This window comes from Denticeps clupeoides, chromosome 16, assembly GCF_900700375.1.
Source record: "Denticeps clupeoides chromosome 16, fDenClu1.1, whole genome shotgun sequence".
Classification (NCBI taxonomy): Eukaryota; Metazoa; Chordata; class Actinopteri; order Clupeiformes; family Denticipitidae; genus Denticeps; species Denticeps clupeoides.
In genome coordinates, this window is record NC_041722.1 from 2,563,545 (window position 1) to 2,584,754 (window position 21,210).

Below are 21,210 nucleotides of genomic sequence, written 5' to 3' on the forward strand. Positions count from 1 at the left end.
AGCATAGGCATTGTCCGAGACAGGAAGATTTTTTTTCCCTAATATGAATGTTATTTATTGCATTTGTTCTCGTAACTTGATTCTAAAAGTTATAACTTTCATATATCCTTTATTCATTATATAAAAGTAAAATAAATCATGCTGATAGTTGGCCATATAAATTACTACAGTCAACAAAAAGCTTAACTACACAAAAAGATCCAACTTCTGAATAGTATTTTCATTTATACAGATTGCATTTTTTTGTTTTTTAATTAGACATTTTTAATGTTTTTATTGTTTTGAGATGCACTGGTATATGCTACAGAAATACTCAATTATTTGGCTGATCAATCTCTCATTATTTTTTTCTGCTTCTTTAATTACTTATGAATCATGATAAATATCGAGGCCATAAGTAGATATCGATATTGCCAGAAGGTGTTGTTACTTTTAGTCGATATTGCCCAGCCCTAGTCTCACCAGCAGCCGAAGCACAGCTCTTGAAACCAAAAAATGGCTTGATGTTGTGTCTGAGTGCCTGTGGACCTGTAGGATGTGCATGCGCTCAGATGAATGTCAGTGTGGAAGCCCCGCCTTGTGCTGCATTAGTGCTGAGATGAATGCCACATCTGGTTCAGCTGAAGCAGAAAACCACCGGGATACGGCTTAAGCTCGAACTTTTATTAGTTTTAATTGGAGCTGAACCGGCTTCTTCTTGGGTAATTGGTAATATCAGTGACCCGTGGCAACCATTTCCCAGTCACTTCCAGACAATGCCATCTTGTTGTAGGAACTGTGCTGCAGTAAGGGCTGAGCATCTGCAGGGGCCTTTTGTTCATCAACTCAGCCCCTCATATTCGCTTTGTGTGTGTGTGTGTGTGTCTGTGTGTGTGTGTTTTATTGAGCTGAAAATCCTGTGGGAGAATATCATGTTCTCCTTGCTTGATCCCATGCAAACTAAAGTGTTTTGGCTAGCCTGTAAGCTGAAGCCGCTCTCAGACCCAGGGGGGAGAGGTCAGGCTGGCAGACACAGGGGGGGGTTAGATCCTGCTCATTCAGACAGATGCACATACTGATCTTTTAATAGCAGGTTCACTTTGCCACCTGCCTGAGGTCCATCATGTGAGTCCATTTGTTCAGGAGTCAGTCAACACCTGTACTTTTTGTTTGGTCCATGGAGTTGTATTACATTGTAGCACATAGTAACATTACAACCACTGTCAGACTCTACAACAGCTGACCACATATACATAGACTAACAAACACATACATCGAGTACACCATTTCCATTTTTTATGTGCAGAATATGTATGTGTGTGTGTGTGTGTGTGTGTGTATATACATAGACATCCACTCTGTATATTTGTACACTTACATATATTCTATATATACAGATATACACAAATATTAGATATAATACATTTTTGTATTTATATACAGATAGGTTTAAGACTCATACACAGTTTTCCCCTGTTTATTAAACTTTCTTATTCCCCTGTATATAAATATATACAGGGGAATAAGAATATATTTTTGCTTCTCTTATCTTGTACTGTCCACTTTCTGCTCTGAGAATGTAAATTTCCCACTTGTGGGACTAATAAAGGATCATCTTATCTTATCTCATTACTTGTACTCTGTGGCCCCTTTAATATAAGGGTTTATGGGGGTTTTGTGGAGGTGCAGCCATATTGGGGACAAGTAAGAAGATTCTGCAACTTGTTCTGAGATGCAGAAGTAAAAGAAGCGGTTTTGAACGAGCATAACTGTTTTGTGCAGTTCCAACAAAATGGAAGAACGACATAGTCATATGTTGATTATGTCATGAGTTGTTTGTAGTACATTCAATTCATTTAAAAGGAATAAAGAATTTTGACTGTGAGGATTTTCAGACTAGTCTCGGAGAAATGACCAAGCCCTCCTGCCCTCTGCTAGTAATCATTGTTATTTGGTTCAATGATGCAACAGTTTAGTAAGTCACATGCTGTGTGTTAGAACAGAAAGAAAGAGCAAAAGAACGTACATGTCCAATAAAATTGAGCTGTTATTTTTTCCCACCACACCATTCCAACATCATTATCATTTTTTGAATATTACTTTACAGGACAGAAATTGCATCTGCATATCAATAGGAGAGGGGTCCTTTGTTTAGGTATAATGAAGAGCTTCAGTCTTTTTGTTTTCTGGCGTGAATTAATTGTCTTTGCTTTCAGGCCTTTTCCGCACACTTTTCTTTTGTCTCAGTAGAATATAGAACAATATAATTAAAAGATATGCTGATTTCATTTTATCCTGGGTGCTGCCTGGGCCTGTGGAGGTTTGATTCTTCTTTGTCCCTGTAAAACTCATTAGAATGTATTTCTAGGATATGATAGAAGAAAATTCTTTAATGGCTCAATCGTTTGGGATTTGGCCCATGAACCCGGCTGCTGGCTCTTTTTCTGATTTTCAATATAAATCATACACACATACGAATCACGTTCCTTTTCAGATTATCAGTTAAGAATTCCCAATGCACTATGCATATTTCTTTAAAAATTAGGCCTGCACTTAATGAACGGCTGTCATTTTACACCAGGCCGTTTTTCAGTATGCACCACGCATCGCAATGGGCCCCCGACCTGCAAATCATTTCATACATCAAACTGAAAGGCTCAATTTGAGTTCCAGTAATACCTCACTCTGCTATAGATTGCCCGAGTTCCCCACTGAGCCGTGCTGCGGTTTTATGGAAGTGCCATTAGTAAATGAGAATTAATTAGTTGGGCCTAATTAGCAAATGTGGCGGGGAGCGCAGGTTCGTCTCTCTTTGTTATGGAGTGCTGGCGCAGCTCAAGGTGGCGGTAATGTGTGTTTAATGTCGTATCTGTGACCAGAGCTTTGAGTTGGTTGGTAATAGAAGGGTGAGGTGGGAACTTTCAGCCATCAGTCATCCTCTGACATGCTGCTAAAATTGATCCATCTATCAATCAGTCGATCAATCAATGCATCCATTCATCAGAGGAAAATGGTTGCAAAACAGCAACTAGTGTCAGACATCTTGGACCTTTTTTTCCTGCATTCACAGGACATCTCATGACCTCAGCACCACTAATGAACAGGATATCAAACAGCATTCAATATATTTGTTTAGTTTTTGATATCATGTAATCAATATAGCAGTATTGCAGTGAAATGTTTTTCCCCCCTGTGCTAAATAAGACGTAGCATTTGATAAATTTGATAATCTGCATGATTGGTGTGGTAGTGGCCGTTCCAAGATGTCTCTTCGCCCCTATGAAAAAGCTGTATTATGAGCAAAGACTTGTGCTGTGATGTATTGACAGGATTGGGTTTAAATTTGGGTGTGTGAGGGCTGTCAATCATGCAGGGAGAACTGGGCGGGTGTTTTTTTTCCTCCTCTCCAACATACAGATAACTAGCAAGCAGTCATTTATTTATATTAACTTGTGATTTCAGAATTTACAGTGTGTGGTATAGACATAGAAATAGTCTGGCTACCAACTTAACATAAATAAATATTATTCTATTACAGTATGATATGCTATTCACAAATGTTATAAACATCAACACAATCTTGAGGGTATGTATGACTTATGAGTTGGTGGTTTTGAGTCCGTGTTATGCTGGTTTGATGGTCTGGTGGAAGAAAGTGTCCTGTAGTCTGCTGGTCCAGGACAGTCTGCTTGACAGCAGCGGTTTGAAGAGTTGGTGACTGTAGTAACAAAATGTTTTTTATGTAGTTTCCTGCTCTCCTCAGGCAGCATTTGGTGTAGATGTCCTGTAAGGAGGGAAGCTCACCTCAAGTAATCTTCTCAGAGCACCACGCTACTCTCTGCAGATCTTCACGGTACTATTTTCATACCAGGCCGTGATGTTCTCCATAGCACAGTTACAGATCCAGAGGATGTGAAGACTCACCTTTTTAGTCTCCAGCAGAGATGCTGCTGTGCCTTCTTCACTGTCTTGTCTGTGCGGAACATTCAAGTGAGTGAAGCTGCTCACTCTTTCCACCATGGCATTGTTGATGGTGATGGGGGAGTGTTCTATTCACTTTTTCCTGAAGTCCACAATCCTTGGTCGTACTCACATTGAGGATGAGAGTATTCTCCTGGCACCACTGTGTCTGGGTGCTGTCGCCTTTGGAGATGAGCTCCGCCACCGTTGTGTCCTCAACAAATTTCACAGTGGAGATAGAGCCATTAGTGGCCATGCAGTTATGTGTGATGAGTGAGTACAGAAGAGGGCTCAGTTCACACCCCTGAAGAGCAGAGAGGATGCGGTGATGTTGCCTAGGCAGTTGAGGACATTTACATTTACAGCATTTATCAGACGCCCTTATCCAGAGCGACTTACAATCAGTAGTTACAGGGACAGTCCCCCCTGGAGCAACTTAGGGTTAAGTGTCTTGCTCAGGGACACAATGGTAGTAAGCAGGATTTGAACCTGGGTCTTCTGGTTCATAGGTGAGTGTGTTCATAGGACTCAGGTATCTGCTCAGTCCAAAAGTTTTCCATCCAGTTTCAAGAGTAAAATAGTAGTACAGTAGGGTATAGGGTATAGCGGGTAAGGATACGGAACCATAATCAGAGGGTTGCCAGTTCAAATCCAGAACTGCCAAGCAAAGCACAGTCCCCACACACTGCTGGGTTCCTTTCATGGCTCGCCACTGCTCACTATGGGTGATTGGTTAAAAGCAGAGGACACATTTCATTGAGTCACAGAGTGCTGTGCTGCAGTGTTTCACAATGACAATCATTTCACTTTCTTTTTTAGTGAATGCTTAACTCTAATCTGCAAACAGCATTCTCACTGAAATGTCCTGCTTCTCCACGAGGAAGAGGGCAGTGTGGGGTGTCAGGGCAATGGCGTCGTTGGTTGATCAGTTATTGCAAATATCAGTGGGTCCAGTGTGTCAGGTAGTGCTGAACATATGAAGTCTCTAATAAGCATCGTCCTCTAAAAAGGAATCCCTTACTATGGTCATTTGAAGTTGTGGCTGTTCAAGATTTGGGTGCAGGGATGATCGTGGCTGATTTGAAGCAGACAGGAATTACAGGCAGTGAAGAATCAAGGTTAAAGATGTTCTTGAACCATCCAGTCAGCTGAGCAATGCATGATTTGAGACCAACAAAGAAGATCAAAGTCTAACAGAAGATTGTCATAGAGATGACAATAGAGTAATAGAGTAATAATGCACCTCTGTTTGGCTACAGTGTGACAGTAGTTATTTTGACACAGGAATATTTATTAGATGTACACCTGTAATAGGTTTTGCACGTTTTATAGAGATACATTAAGGATTATTTTGAGTCAGTTTGTTCTTAGCAGCAGCACTCTCACCTGCTCTGGTTTGGAGGCGGGAGTGCAGTGTGTGTGTGTGTGTGTGTGTGTGTGTGTGTGTGTGTGTGTGTGAACACCTCTCCCCCGGTGTGCCGTTGTGTTCCCCCTCAGTGTGAATCATCTCTGTAATCTCTGTGGCAGTGTGTGTCCTTTGTCCCACTGCTGTGTTGGTCGGTTTGAGGGAGGAATGAGTCTATGTGTCTCAATATGATGCCCAGCGACACTTTAATACCCCACCTATTGTTGGAGAGATGAGTGCCAATCACAGGCGACACGGTTATTCCACACTCCAGCAAATCATATGATGGTTTTTGAGGTTGTTGCCGAAGTGCATTTTATTTTTTTGGAGGGGGAGTGAAAAGGAGATATGGTTTGGGTCTCATGAGGTGGAGATGGAGAGTCCAGACCTACACCTGCCCTTTTTCTGTTCTCAACGAACACGACTTATTTCCAGCAGGTGAGGACTGCAGACAGAGAACAGCACGGAAGCTCCCGTCACCCGCTGTGACTGTAAATATGCTGCTTCTCAGGACTAAGTCTCCAGCTTTTTGACTTGCCAGCATCCTCTTCTCAGCAGTTTGGATGAAGAAGTATCTTTACACTTCATTGGTTCATTGGTGCAGTAAGGAGATGCTTCACTTTCTATCCCTCCAGTGGAGGACAAGACATCATCCTGTATATAGTCCCTTATTTGGTGACATGATAATGGTGGTGTAGATGCAGAGTAAGAACTGATTTACATCATCAACCAACACCCATGTGGCCATCATCACCAGGATCGAAAGTATAATCTTAGGTTTATGATCAATAACCATCACTTCCTGTTGATCCTTCACATATTGAGATGTTGGTGAAGTCCAGATGATCGGTACTGATGCTTATTGCTAATTGAAGTTTGGAAGGGCCATCAAAAGCAAACACTCATTTGTGATTGATTTATGACTGAAATGTTCACCATCACACACATGCAAGCCAAGAAACATACACACACACATATCAAAACTGTGCTTCTCTGTTTTGTGCTTAATTCCCCCTTTTTAGTGAGTATAAATGATTCTTTCTTGTGTATCTTTGTGACACACACACACACACACACACACTTAAATACACAGTGACTGCTTGGTGAGTTTCCAGATTGGTTCTTCTCCTGTCATATTGTGATCTGTCAGAGGCTGGCAGAAGTGAAGGCCGGCTAACACTTATCCCCCAGCCACTTAGGTTTCCATGGAAACTGATCGTTTTTCTGCCTTATATATAGAAAACACCACACATATAAACAAATACACTGCTACTAACCGACACACACAAAACAGAGAAGAGTTTTGCAGATTGAAAATTTGCATTTAATTATGAATTCAGTGGTCAACAATTTAATGTCAAAGGACAAATGACTAAATTAATCTGATTGGCCATTACATTATGACCACTGACCATGATTATTTTGTTACAGTTGTCCCTGTCATTCAATATGTGTGTGTGATGCCCTGGTGCCGCTGTGCTCATGCAGCTGGCACCCGTTCACATGAGTGTTGGGTCCTGTTCACTCACAGGTGCTGCCCATTATGCCCTTCTTATGTGCACCAGCAGGACACCCTAGTTGCCCTGCATTAAATAGATGCAGTGCTTGTGGGATGGTGGTCAAAACACCCTGATTCACATGAGGAGTTCAGGTTCTTCAAATTGAAGAGCTACTGTATGGGCAGGCTAAGACTGCAATCTAGTGAGGGCACTGTAACTCATTATATTCCTGGCTCTTAACTGTGGCACGTTGTGGTATCTGTTCAATGCTCAGCACATTTTGCTGAGGTGATGGGCCGGTTGTTACCATGGACAACGCTAGTCTGATCACTGTCCAGTGAGGAAAATTGAAGTCTGTGCAAGACTAGCTATTAATGTTGGAGTGAGGAAGCCACCACTTCCCCGTATTCCCTTATACACCCACCTTCATAGTTATACACCCTCAAACTCTTTTTTTTTTACGCACTCACAACACATTTTGCACACTGTCTTGTTTCTTTTAGGTTTGTGTCTGTGTAGAACCGCTTCCTGCAATACAAGTATCTGACCTTGATGCTCTTTGAATTCTTTCTGTGTGTGTGTGTTTTGTGTATATGCAGTGTTAATTGATACATAATATTGAGGACCTCACAAAGATCACATGAAGTTGCATTCAAAGTTGCATTCATTTTGTTGATCTCCTCTGGGAACAGAAAAGAAGATTTAATTTAATAAAACAAATATGAGGACTGGGGTTAAATGTAAACATATAATAGATTTGTCTTGTAGCTCTTCCATAGTCTATATGTCTGTCTGTGTGTGCGTGCATGCACGTGTTTTCTCAGACCCTTTGAGCTCAGTGTACACTGTTTGGCTGGACTGATTTCTGCCTTCCCTCTCTGTCGGACGGTGCACTTTGAAGCCCGCCGCCACATGCCTGTGAACACACGGACAGGCTGTCTCCTCCCCTTTGTTCACATCAATGACATCCCAGTGCACAGAGACGTCAACCAATCGTATGGTCACCAGGCAGCACGCTGCTACGACTCTGCAGACACACTGCAGGCCACTTAACGTCAGGAGACATAACACATCCAGCGACTAAACTACGGGCCGTGTGTCTCAATGTAAGCTATGGGCTTCCTTAAATAGAAGCGAACTGTGTTCCATTCCACGTTTCTTACAAACAGTCATCCAAGCATGGCAGATAAAATTCTAATTGCAAACTGAAACAGAAATGTTGCACGGTGCAGCTATGGAGAGGGGTTGAGTTTAGTGGCTGGTTAAAGCAAGTTAGTATAACCCTGGGATTTTGTTCTGAGCTCCGCAGCTCCCAAAACTCAGATGAAAGAGGTTCAGAAGTGCTTTGGAGATGGAAGCTTTTGCATACACCAATTGATCCTTTATTTAGAACGCTTTAGTGCTTGACAATGATTGGGTGTTAAGGCAGTTCTTTTGTCTGTCATGCTTTGTTAAATGTGCCAGTAGACAAAGTTAAAAATGAATGAAGTTCAAAACATTCATCAAAGATTTGTGAATCTTCCTTATTTTTTCCAATCTACATTGTACATGATTTGTGAGGTGAATTTATGAGGAAAGCGTTCCCTGATTGGTCTGTTGAATGCTCTGAGACGCTGTGACGAAGTGACATTGGTGAAACAAGACTTTAGAAGTGCTGCTTCTTCTGAAATCAAAGAAATTCAGTTTCTTCACTGCTTTCAAGATCTGCATGAGCACTGTCAGTCTGGTCTCTCTGCTTGCACCTCCAGATTCTGGATGTTACGTTAAAGATGATGTCCTGAATCTTTGTCTCTGTCTTCCTCTCTCTAGTCCAGTTTGATGGGGTGGAGAAGTCCCGAATGTCGCCCACCAAGGAGGGGAAGGGTCGTCCCCTACAGCGGCACTCCAGCAGCTGTTTGGTCAACATGAAGAAGAGCTCCTTGGACCACTGCTCCCTGGGGGAGCGCATCGACCCCTCCATGCCACTGGAGAACCAGTTGTGAGCAGCCACCCACCGAAAAACAAGAATGTTTAACACTGGAAACCCCCTGCACACATTGTCTATTGCACAGCATGTCAGACCTGTCTCTCTCTTTCTCTCTCTCTCTCTCTCTCCGCAGCTGGTACCATGGTGCGATTAGTCGGACTGATGCAGAGTCTCTGCTGAGACTGTGTAAGGAGGCCAGTTATCTTGTGAGAAACAGCGAGACAAGCAGGAATGACTTCTCCCTGTCACTCAAGTGAGCAGAAAAAACAACAGCAACACACATGCTCAGATCTCACCTCTTATGCTAAACTAAGCCTTATGGAGCCACAAACTGTACACCAACATCATTTATTCTGGCTCAAAAAACACATCAGACATATAAAATCACATAAGAAACAAATGAATATTTTTTTATTGGATCATATTTAGCAAAAATATAGACACATGGGCAATTTTATTCAACACTTTTGTACGACACAAGAAATCTTACTGCGAAGCTTGAGCTTTCACATCTATGATCCAGCTGTGGCTTTTGTTGCTAAGCAACATCATTTAATCAGCTTGTAGACAGAATCTGCTTGTCACTGAATGCTGTGATCATTGAATCATTGAAAATAACAACAAGGCATATAGCAAACACAACATGGTTACAAAAATGTGTAATGACGTTTAATGAGATCACGGTGCCCATTACACATGCCTACAAAACACACACACTTATGTCCCCACGTTCTTGGTCCCAAATAAATGCAGCATCAATGATAAGAGTGTGGGCCATACACTGTCTCTGTAGGATGCGTACTAGTAAATTGCTGATTCAGCAAACTTCATCTGGAAATAAATCCCTGGGTGAAGGTGTCACCCTCCCACTTTCACCCGGTGGAATCACCTCCATTTTCCAGTCCCCTGCTGGCTCCAGTTCTGCTCTCGCACTTTGCTGATGTGTCCACATTAGAGTTAATAACCTGCCCTGTGTGACCCCACAGCCCTCCTGCAGAGCACCATGTCTGGGCCTGAAGCAATGGGGGAATTTTTTAGTCTGGCTTGACATTTGGTGGAGGCTTCCTGACCGTGACCCGGCAGCTTCACCTTTGTGGCAGTCATCTCTTATTGGCTCAAAAATCGCCGAGGCAACAGGAGGGAGGGAGCCGGTGAATGTCAGCATGGCTGCTTGTTTCAGATGGATTTTTGGTTACACAAAGAAGATGTTATTTCTCACATCATGGTGATGTGAAGATTTTTGTTTATTCAACTTTTTCAATATATATTGCTGGTTCAATGGTGGCCCTTCCGTTATTAGAGGTTATCCTCCCCAAAAAAATCACAAAATTATGATCATGATGTGAATTTCGATCTTCACATATTCAATAGAACATTAAGAATGTTCTATCTATTGTTATATCAATCTAATGAAAATCCACAATAAACTTTGTTTTTTATATTGTGCCTATAGCACCACAATAATACATTTGCTTTTTGTTACTTCTTGTATACATTGATAATTCTGGAAATGACTGTAAACAGGAAAAGAGACGCCAGTGAATGTCTGTATTTTAATCACAAGACACAAAAACCATCAGTCTCATTACCTTAAACGCTAACATATTTCAAATGTTTATATATCAGTGTAATTAGTAATACAGTCATAATTAAGAAATGTGGATAGTTCAGGTGACTGACATTGCATTTAGAGCAATTGTTGTTTTAGATATTATTCCATATTACAGTTTTAAAAATCTGTGCTCCTAATCAGTGCATGCAACTTGTGGCAAGCATGACCTATAGAAACTAGAACTTTAAAAACGCTGTTAATGCTGGAATGTGGTTTGATTTTTTTTTATTTAGGTACATTGTGTTTCTTGCACAGACTGTTCTGTGTACTGATTTGATAAACTGCTGTTTACCAAACATGATACTGGACATTTCGTTATAAGTAATATGGGAATATTTTAAAGGTCATCTCCATTCCTGCTGCTACTATTGGGATTATTTTTATTGTGCAACTCTCATTTTGTGACACGTCTAGCCTGCATGTAAGACTGCCTGTAATAAGGACACATGATTTAATTTGAGAAATCAGTCTTTTGTGTGGATTTGTTGCAGATCCTCAGTATTTATTACTGGACATGAAAATGTTATGTGAAGTCTAAAAATATTGGTAGCAGTATATAAAAAATCATCATCTCAAAGAAGATCATACACGTCTTCAAGATCGATCATGGTATAAAATTGTCAGAAGGAACCGACTTAGAGCTGCAAAAAACAGATTTTTGTAACTCTTTGAGTCAAAGCTTTCCCAGTCCTGGTGGAAAGGGTCCAGAGGTGACCAGGACTCCGCTGTAGCTGCAGCCATGAGGCTCACATCAGAGCCGCTCAGCCTGATGTCAGATGAAAGCAGAGGCTGATGCTGTCCAGAGCCATATGTCTGCTCCTTCCAGAACCTTCTCTCCTGTCCCTGCAGACTGACTGGCAGCTTAATTAACTTGTTCTGCCCTTCTAGCCGACTGAGGAGACATACACCGCTATGAGAGTCTGACTTGATTGGACAGCCTGGGATGGCAGACTGCAGTGGCTGTCAGATCTGGGACAGTGCACCCCCCCACGCACCTCCATCACAAAACTCCCCTACACCTCCACACAAATCTCAGTACTGATACACACATGTTCCTTATTTGGGTCATGGCACCAATACAACCATCCAGATACTGTCTGTCTGTCATGTTGTTCAGACGTTTGGTCATGTGACCAGGCTGCCACAGCTGCTTGTTTAGCTGATTGTTCAACTAACAAAATTTTGAAATGAATGTAGTCAGCTGTTTTGAAGTGAAGTATTGTAAATAACCTTATTTCATCATTTAATCAGATTTCTCACATGTGTAGTATGGTGTTAGTAGCCTAGTGGGAAAGGGACTCACCTACGAACCACTACGAACAACTCCAAAATTCACATGTTCATACCCCACTTACTACAATTGTGTTCCTGATTAAGACACTTAACCCTGATTGTCTCCAGGAAGGGACTGTCCTTGTAACTGCTGATTGTAAGTCGCTCTGGAAAAGGGCGTCTTATAAATGCTGTAAATGTATAGTGTAAGAATATAATGATTAATCTAACATTAAGCTAACATTATCTGTCTTTACATTCCAATATTGTATAAATTACTGAGAAATAACATCCATATAGATATAGCTCCTCATTGACTAACTCTAGACTGCTGTGGTCAGTCTCACAGCTTTTAAAACCAGTGGATTAACCCAAATGGATTTAGAAAAGGAGGGGCTGAGTGACCATTTCCAACCTCTCACCACAAGACAATAATATCTAGGGAATGACTTGAGGTTACTGCATTTTGCACTCCCACAAGTGAGTTGTAGGCTTTTAGGTGACTCACAGGAAGCGCTCAGTCACAGTTCTGATGACCATCAGTCCTTACTTTGTGTTTGAGTTCAACTGCCCCTCTTAGCGGTCACTAGTGCAGTAATAAAAAGCTTTGTTTATTAAAGATCATATTACCATGGGCAGCAAATGACTGACTTTCAAAATGACTGCTAGATAAGAGCAAACTCACTGAGGATGTTCAAGCGCCTGCCTATAATTGATTCCTTAGCCATTGATCCAGAACTTCTAACGGTGTAAAAAGGGTTTGGTGACAGAGTTAAGTGAGAGCCTGGCTTGAAAGACAGTAGGTGCAGTGCACCACATCACTGTTTTTCACCCTGTCTCTTCAGACCTTTGAGAGTCTGACCTTCGTCCCACGGATCATCACAGCATATAAACCTCCACTCGGGAGCTAAAAAAAATGCTGTTGTGCAACAGTTAGATTATCATTTTCTGCTGCAAAATCCTTTTACCTGACATAATTTCCCCCAGCCATCATTCTCTTGTGTGACAGGTTGGACACACTTGTTCAGACCGTCATTTTCTAATCCACCTGTTTGTAAAAGCTCTGGGAATGACCACAATAGAAGGTTCTAGAAAGTCTGCTGGTAGGGAGCAATATATGGCGAGGGGAGGGTGCTTATCTGGTCACGTACACGCATTGTGTTCATTTATATGAGTCCTTGCTACATTGCCAGATGTTATGGAACAATGGCCACCAAATCAATACCAGTGATCCTCTGATTGGCTAGCATTATTGATCATGTACGTCCAAATGACCAGAGTGGAGTCAGGAGTTATTTTCATCTACCACTCCAAGGCAGGGAGTCTTATTATACATAAATATAGAAGCGAATGTTTGGACTCTCCTGATGCTCTGCATTCGGCGTTTAGCTTTTAATGCATTGATCCATCAGTGCAAGAAAAAAAGGTCTCATGGTTATCAAAAGGATTTAAGCTGAAGAACCAATATTCCCCCATCCAGGTCATGTGTGGAACCCAAGAAGACTGAATATATAACATTTGATACTGATCATGCAGTATTGATTATTTCTCCATTAAAAAAAACACATTTACACGTAGAGAGGTACCTTACCAAAAAACGCAATCGTTGTTATCAGTGCAGTACATGGTAAAGCTTTACTCATTCAGCTGCTTTTACATCATTACAGAATACATGATTGATTTTGTTCATATTTGTTCAGTCGTGTAATGTTCAGTTATGTATTGCTCTTATTGATAAAACCAGGAATTTCAATATATTGGAACATGGCATCAATATCATGTTAAATGATTATATTGATTAATTGAAATGTAGCTTTGACCTATGGAACAGCTCTTCAGGTGAAATGAGAAGGGATTGTGCTGCTGGAGGCACCTGGAGGTTCTTCTGCTCCTTTAGTACGAGGCTGCTTGTTGACTGTCATCAAGCAATGTTTTGTTTCATTGCATCATCTGGCCTGTTAGTTCTAAGCAGGTTCCTTTTGTTGGTTCCACCTTTGTTCCAGACTTGTTGAGTCTTTAGTCTGTACTCTAGTTTGCTGAATTCTCCATATGAGGAGGTGCTTATGAAACCTGCTAATCCTCCTGCAGCAACAGCAGGAGCTGTCACGCCCATTTTTTTTTTTTTACCAATCTCGGAGTTAACCTTTAACTCCTCTCCGGCCACTGCCCACACCTCTCCCCGGGTGGACGACTCCCATCATTCCCAATAAGGAGCTGCCGTGTAATGTTTATTCCGAGGTCGCTCGGGTCTCCATGTGCTGCGATAACCCTGACCTGCACACACACACATTTTTTTTACGCTCAGCTGGGAATATGTTACACCAAGCGGGAGACAGTACCTCAGCCAGCGAGGGTCTGTCTGCTACCCTTGTCCATCTTTTTCATTTATAATTGTGAAATATGGTAATTGTGCCCAATAACCTGTAAATAACAGGTGAGTCGTCACACGAAGCCATGTGTGGTCTATTCCCACTGGAGGGAACAAGATCACAGGGCTGCCGATGTCGGGGCGACCTGTGTGACAGTCAGCACGCCGCTAAAGTGCAGACGCTCCCGTATCTGTAGCTGCTGAAAGATTCATGGGGCTGTGAGACGCCTTGCCTGTGCCCAGCATCTCAGATGAGCACCAACCCGAGCTCATCCTTAACCTGCATCTCGCGCTCTTTAGTGCTCAGAGCACAATTTATCCATGGCAAGGTCGCTTTCAGATGCGCTCGAATTTTTTAAAAAGTAGAAAAAGCAGAATTTAATTACCTCAAATTGCTTCTTTTCAAATCATTTTCCCCCCTGCTTTTTAGGAAATCTGCAGCCACATTTGAAAGATCAGTTTAACCTTTGCACAGGATCAGTAGAAAAGTGGTTCAGAGAGATTCTAATCTGATTTTTCTTCTGCCTCGCTTTCCTATTCCTGTCAGTTTTTATTAAGGGTATCACTCAGAAGGCGCACTAATACATATGTGGGTGTAGATAAGACACCCCGCCCGACTCCAACTGTCTCTGTTTGGTTGATTGGAGGGTTCAGGCTGAGCAGATGAACCGGATCTTCGGGGGAAATGACGATACAGGACCCTCATTTAAAGCACAAGATAACAAACACAAAGCTTCTGTCTCCTCCAGAAAAAAGGATCTTATCTGCCTTTAAAGTTACACACTCTACCTTCCCTGTCCAGCTGAAATGAGAGGAATGCAGCGCTGACAGTGGAATCGGGGGAATCTGGAAACGCTGCCTTGTATTGATGTGTGTGTTTTTAAGTGCAGATCTGCATTAACCCAAGTACTATGAGTAGGCTGCATGGGGGTGGGGAATAATATGTCTACTAGCTCTGTGCAACACCCCACATGGACATCAGGATGGGTAGAAAACACGCACTCAGAGCAGAGATGAATCTGCCCTTTAATGACAGCATCGCTCTAAACAAGAGAGCATTAATGGGTGGAGGAGGAGGATTACAGCATTTCTGACCCACCAGTGACATCCACTAACATCAAACATCTACCCAATTTATGAATCCTGTATAGTTTACAAGAACCTGAGTGTTGTATTCTCAGACCAGTGATTGAAAGAGACACCGTGATATTAAAGCAGAATGATACCATATTTAAGCAATTATAAATACTTTTACACACAAGATTGACTCTTATCACAAGATAGAAGCCTTCACTGCTCTCCCTGGATGTCATCGTGGCTTTACAAAACATCGGACTGGTTCAGCATTTGTGTGAGGCAGCTACTGATGTATATTTACTGTGATGTGGTAGGAGGCTGTGTCAGTGGTTGGAGACTAATGGCAATTTAAATAACACATTACCAGTGAATATGTGGGACATTATCTTTATATGTGGCATGCTGGTCCACCTCTCCCAGGTGGACCTCCTCCCCCAGTAAGCCTCAGCCTGCTTTCAAACTAGCAGCGCACCTAGTTCAACCAGTGACACAAACTTCTTGTCTATAGTACCTATCCTTTCCGTATGATGGCTGCTTGTTCATTTGTTTCAGTGATTGGTAAAAGTGTTTCATATGTTTTATTTATTTTTTTTTTTTTAATGAAATGTTAATTTGATTAGCAAATCTTCAGGCCACCATCATCAGGTGATTCATTTTAATTATCAAGAGAGAGATGTGAAAATGGATGCTGAGGAGGGTAATGGAGGCTAGCCTCTGCCGATTATGTTTTAAAGGTCCCCCAAAATGAAACTACATTTTTTGCTTTTATATCGGTCTTATTAGTCCCCTAATACTGTATCTGAAGAGTCTTTCCAAAACTCAACCATAGTTCAGAATTACAGCCACTTTGATCCAGTCACACAATATTTCCCCAAGACGCACCATATCAGTGTCTGCAGCTTTAAATGCTAATGAGGAAGAGAGAGACGGGATGAGGAAGAGAGCAGCCTACAGAAGTTGAGCGGAAATGACGTCATCAACACTATTCACCAGCCACAATGTTTGGCGCAGTCGTGTCAGCTTTTTTGTAGGAAAAATAAAATGAACCCACTGGTTTTTCAGAGTCTCGCATGACAGAACTTAAAAATACATTTGTGCTAATTTTTACATCCAATCATCAAGCACCTGCAATGCTTTGCACATTTGGAAGCCATGACGGTCGGTGTTTCATGGGAGGGGTGGAAAATTCTCAGGGCGCAAAAAGCATGAGAAACGGGAGGTAACCTTTATGCTTATGTCATCATAAGGGGACAGATTCCAGATCTGACTATCTGAACTGCCACTCTGTGAACGGCAAAGCATATAGGCCAAAGCACTCTTTACACCTATCACCATTTCTAACCACTGCAGGACCATAGACGAGCTAGGGGGACTCATATTAATATATTTCCTTTACCTCTTATTCAGGCGCTACGGGAAGAAAGCCGGACATTTAAAATGCTGTACAAAGTCTTTATTAAGAACCTTTTTTGTGTGCAGTAGGTTGCACAGACACTTTTTTTCTGCCCTGCACACCTCTGATATCCTGTATGTCTGTACAGACATTGGCTTTATATGGAACCAAAGAACCATGACACCAGACTGACAATGGCGCTACTCAAGCAAGTCCTAAGAGTACATCAGCTTTCCCTCTCAGGGTGAAAAGGCTTTCTATGGCCTGCCTTTAAAAAAGACAAAGAAAGGACCACTTCACCTTCTGCTTTCAGGGAGCCCTGCAACAGATGGCTGGCTTTTACACCTCCTGTGCCACTGTAATATTTACCCTCACCAGGGACGGCCACCCCGTCCTGCCTGGGCCCAGTCCTCCAGATTCCCCTCGCCGTGGTTTTGATGGATTCATTTGGCTGTGAGCGCTCCCACCTGCCTCCCCTGCACCGTAATTACATTTCACCCAACTGGCTGCTGGCTAATTACTGACTTAAGAGACACATTTACACTCACTGCAGACTCATTTTATCATAGACATAGCTACAAAATCTGATTGAAGAACCAATGGCAACATTACCACATTTTACAGACAAATTCAAATTCAATGTGCAGTGAAATGCTTTATGCGACTGCTACAGACCACAGTATTGCAAATGTTGCAAGTAAACAATGAACCAATATGCAAATATTGCAAACATAACCAAATAGTACACTTTTACGTCTTTAACATAAAATATGTGTAACTGGTAGGGTGAAGGTGTGCAAATGGGTTACAGACAAATTTACACTCATTTTACACTCATAGGTGTAGTTTTTTTTCTGATCTTGTTCAATGAAAATGTCCCTATTCTTTATTGGGTAAAGGCATGAAAAAATCCGAATCAAGAATTGAGACATTTCATATTGATGTATTATTTAGACCTTACATGTTGCCGATTTTCCAGTGAGAAACTGGAGCTCTCCCCTATCACTGTGCTGGTCATCGAGAACTGCTTCTGTTCTAGACATTTCAATCAGACAAAACAAGGCTGCTGCTGCGCGCGCGTGTGTGTGTGTGTGTGTGTGTGTGTTTTGCACTCACAATTAATGGATTCCTAGGAACTTTTTCCCTCCTTGATAAAGTTTGGTGCTGCTTTTTTAATGGTTGCCTGTCTCATCCAGTTCAGACTCCCTCAGATCAAGAGATTAGGGTAAAAAAGCAGAGTGTATCGGGAGGTGCATCCACTCCTCATCCCTCGACGCCTCGACTTCTCCCAGTCGGGCGGAGGAGGGCTTGATTGACCTCGCGTCTATTAAGCAGCAGCTCAAATGATTCCAGCACTGCCCTGCTCTCATTAAACTAGTGGCATTTCTAAACCCACACATCACCCCGCATGCGTGACCTGTGTGCAGATCGATCACTCTGGTGAGGAGGGCCAATAAAAATGGAGAGAACACTAAAACAAATTGATGGATTTTTTTGAGATTGTGATTGTGACTGCAATCAATTGAAATGTATATTTTAGTTTATATGTAAATGTTGAACAAAACTGACATTTTTTTCCTGATTGTCCTGAATTGCTTCATGCTGAGGTTCCTGCATTTCCAGATCAATTCAAAAATTGCACAGCTACATGGTTAAAAAAAAGAGATATCAGAAACAAACAGTGTATACTGCAATATCAATAATATAAGAACATCATGTAATAGGACAATACTACATATAACTACATTGGAGGTGTGGGTAAAATGCAAAAGTAAGATATTGGTGAATATTTTGCCATAGAGAGGCATTAAAGTGAAGTGAAGTGATTGTCACATGTGATACACAGCAGCACAGCACACAGTGCACACAGTGAAATTTGTCCTCTGCATTTAACCCATCACCCTGAGTGAGCAGTGGGCAGCCATGACCGGCGCCCGGGGAGCAGTGTGTGGGGACGGTGCTTTGCTCAGTGGCACCTCAGTGGCACCTTGGCGGATCGGGATTCGAACCGGCAACCTTCTGATTACGGGGCCGCTTCCTTAACCGCTAGGCCATTATACCAGAATATGAACTTTGCCCCAATTTTCCCAGTGTCCCTGGAACAAATCAAGCAGGTGCAGAAAATGGATGTCAGCAAATTGATATTATACACATAATAATACCTTTGCTCTTGTTTCCTCTCTCTTTCTCAGGAGCAGCCAGGGTTTCATGCACATGAAACTGTCACGGACCAAAGAGAACAAGTACATCCTGGGTCAGAACAGCTGCCCATTCGACAGCGTCCCTGAAATCATCCACTTCTACTCCAGCCGCAAGCTGCCTATAAAGGGGGCGGAGCACATGTCCTTGCTCTACCCCGTGGCCATCAGGACACTCTAGTGACACTTTTCTGTCCCTACTTCTGCGGTCCGGAGGGTCAGTCAATACCGATCATCACCTCAATCACCGACTGAGGCGTCTCAGCGAAGAGCATTTGGGCTAATTTCGCTAACTGATCTGAGACCAGTGTTCTCTCTGTTACTCTAACCTCGCACCACTGGCGTACTCAACACCAACCACATACCCACGACCTGGCTTTTCTTCTCCTTCACACGCAAGCCATTTCTGTATCCAGCTCATATGTATTTTGAGGTTATGAGGGTGCACGGCAGGTTGAACGAAAGGCAGCTTTTTTTTTTATTTTAATTCCTTGACACATTGTCTTGCCAAGGAAAAAAACTTGCATTTCCTATGATGTTCAGAAACGTCAAAAACAGGAAGGTCTCTTGGTATGTGCAGTGAATGTTCTGGAAAATGGGAATGGACCGTCAGTTCCAAAATGAGCTGAGATATGAGCGTACGAGTGTTAGGACCTCGGGTGCCATCTTCCAGTGCCCACGTTACAGATCACAGATCGATTCCAACCTTGTGTACAGCCTATAGTGTCAGTTGATGTCATTTGCTTGGAAATAGATCGCATTTTTTTTTCTTGACCCCCCACAGCGTGGCCTTGAATAGGGTGAAATATGCCTGCATTTTCTACCTCACAAAAAAACTAAACATAATCAATTTCATTCACCCATCTGCAGATCAATAGGTACAGTGGGGTTTCAAATATCGACGTTCCCAGCCCTCCATCTCCAGTTTCCATATAACTGCATCTTTGGTTTAAAATCTTTCTTTATTTCTTTTTAATAGAAAATAAAAAGGGAGAAATTAGTCACTTTTTGTTGGTGTTTTGTTCCCCTTGAGAAGAGACTATTCTTTTCATAGTTTCGTCTGTACAGTCCCTCTGTAATATTGTGTGATGCCGGTAATAATGTTGTTTGGTTAATGCCTTATAATGCATGGGTTTTAAAATCAAACCGATCAGTCCACTGATTTCTAGCATTCTGCTTTCCAACACACGTTCTGTGACTGTTATTTATTACGGGGACTATATTACTGAGCGTCCCACTCCTCAAGGTGCGGAGGGACCCCCACCCGCTCACTGTTCTGTGCCAATGTGCTTGTGTGTGGGCAGAGCCAGAATAACCCTGGCTGTCCTGCTGTGGTGCGTAGTGTTTTGTGACTAGATTACTGCTTCACCCAGAGAGATTTCCCCACCGCTTCTGATGCACGGATGACCTGTGGCGTCAGCCCGTCTCCCATCGCTGTCTTGCGGCTGCTCCACTGAAACAGAATTTGCTTTTCTTTCCGCCCCCTCCATGCCTTGCTTTGTTTCCTTTGTTCTCCATCATGCTTGTGGTACAGCCCTTGAGATTAAAACCGACATTGGCTTTGTCTGCTGACGCTTCCGCACTGGGGACGTGTCCATGTTGTGTGTTTGAGAGTGACAGGAGGAAAATTCAATTTCTGCCCCATTTTTTGTTTGCTTTTTCAACTTCAATGTCCTGAAAGACTCAACAGTAAAAGAACCTACGGAGGAGAGTTACTGCCTAAAGTGCGAGTATGTGAAGGTACAAACGGTCATTTTACATTGCAAAGGGAAAGACGCAGTCTGAAATTGCGTGGATGTTCCTGTCTCTGAACAGGTTAATGAAGACGTCTGTCCTCAGGACCTGGCGGCTGTGAGCTTTAATGATGGAATGTGTATGTTGCTGTGGGAAAGGACTAATGAAACAGCTTTTATTTCTTGTGTGTGTGTTTTAATGTCTCTAACAAAAAGGTTCATGGTCAGAAATTGAGCTAAGACAGAATAGTGAAGATAAGACAGAAAAAAGGGGAGGGTCAGTTTACTTTTCAGAACCCATCAAAAGGCTCTCCAGTGGTCATGGACGCAGCTGCTGATGGGCCTGAGACTGAGCACCTTTATCAGACTTCATCCTCACTCTAATTCCCTCAGTGGGGAACATGCAATAGTGGAAATCCCAGTGTTCTGAAAAAAATGCCCCTATAATGTGTGTGTGTGTGTGTGTGTGTGTGTGTGTGTGTGTGTGTGTGTGTGTGTGTGTGTGTGAGAGTGTGAGTGTGTTTGCTCGATGCTCTTCATCAGTTGTTGCCTCTCCACGGCTACTCAGGCCACTCTCCCCAGCGCAGTGGTCCGTATGAGTGTTTTATCCTGTGTACATTTTCCTCCTGTGTATGCACTAATATGACATTATATGTACAGTCCCTTTTCGCCAAATGTATATACTGAATGTATTGTATGGGGACATGGAGACAAGGTTAATTAAAAAAAGTTAATAAAGTAGATTTTA

The 21,210-nt window shown here is 42.3% G+C and overlaps 1 protein-coding gene across 4 annotated transcripts in view; it reads left to right on the forward strand.

The window, feature by feature from the left end:
• shf (Src homology 2 domain containing F) overlaps nucleotides 1–21,210 on the forward strand; it is a 97,871-nt gene extending 76,661 nt beyond the window's left edge. For all 4 annotated transcript variants that reach the window (XM_028956394.1, XM_028956392.1, XM_028956393.1 and 1 more), the window contains 3 exons: nucleotides 8,653–8,821; nucleotides 8,943–9,062; nucleotides 18,724–21,210. In XM_028956394.1, coding sequence (XP_028812227.1) covers nucleotides 8,653–8,821; nucleotides 8,943–9,062; nucleotides 18,724–18,910 — 476 coding nt within the window. In that variant the 3' untranslated portion in view covers nucleotides 18,911–21,210. The remainder of the gene's footprint in view (nucleotides 1–8,652; nucleotides 8,822–8,942; nucleotides 9,063–18,723) is intronic.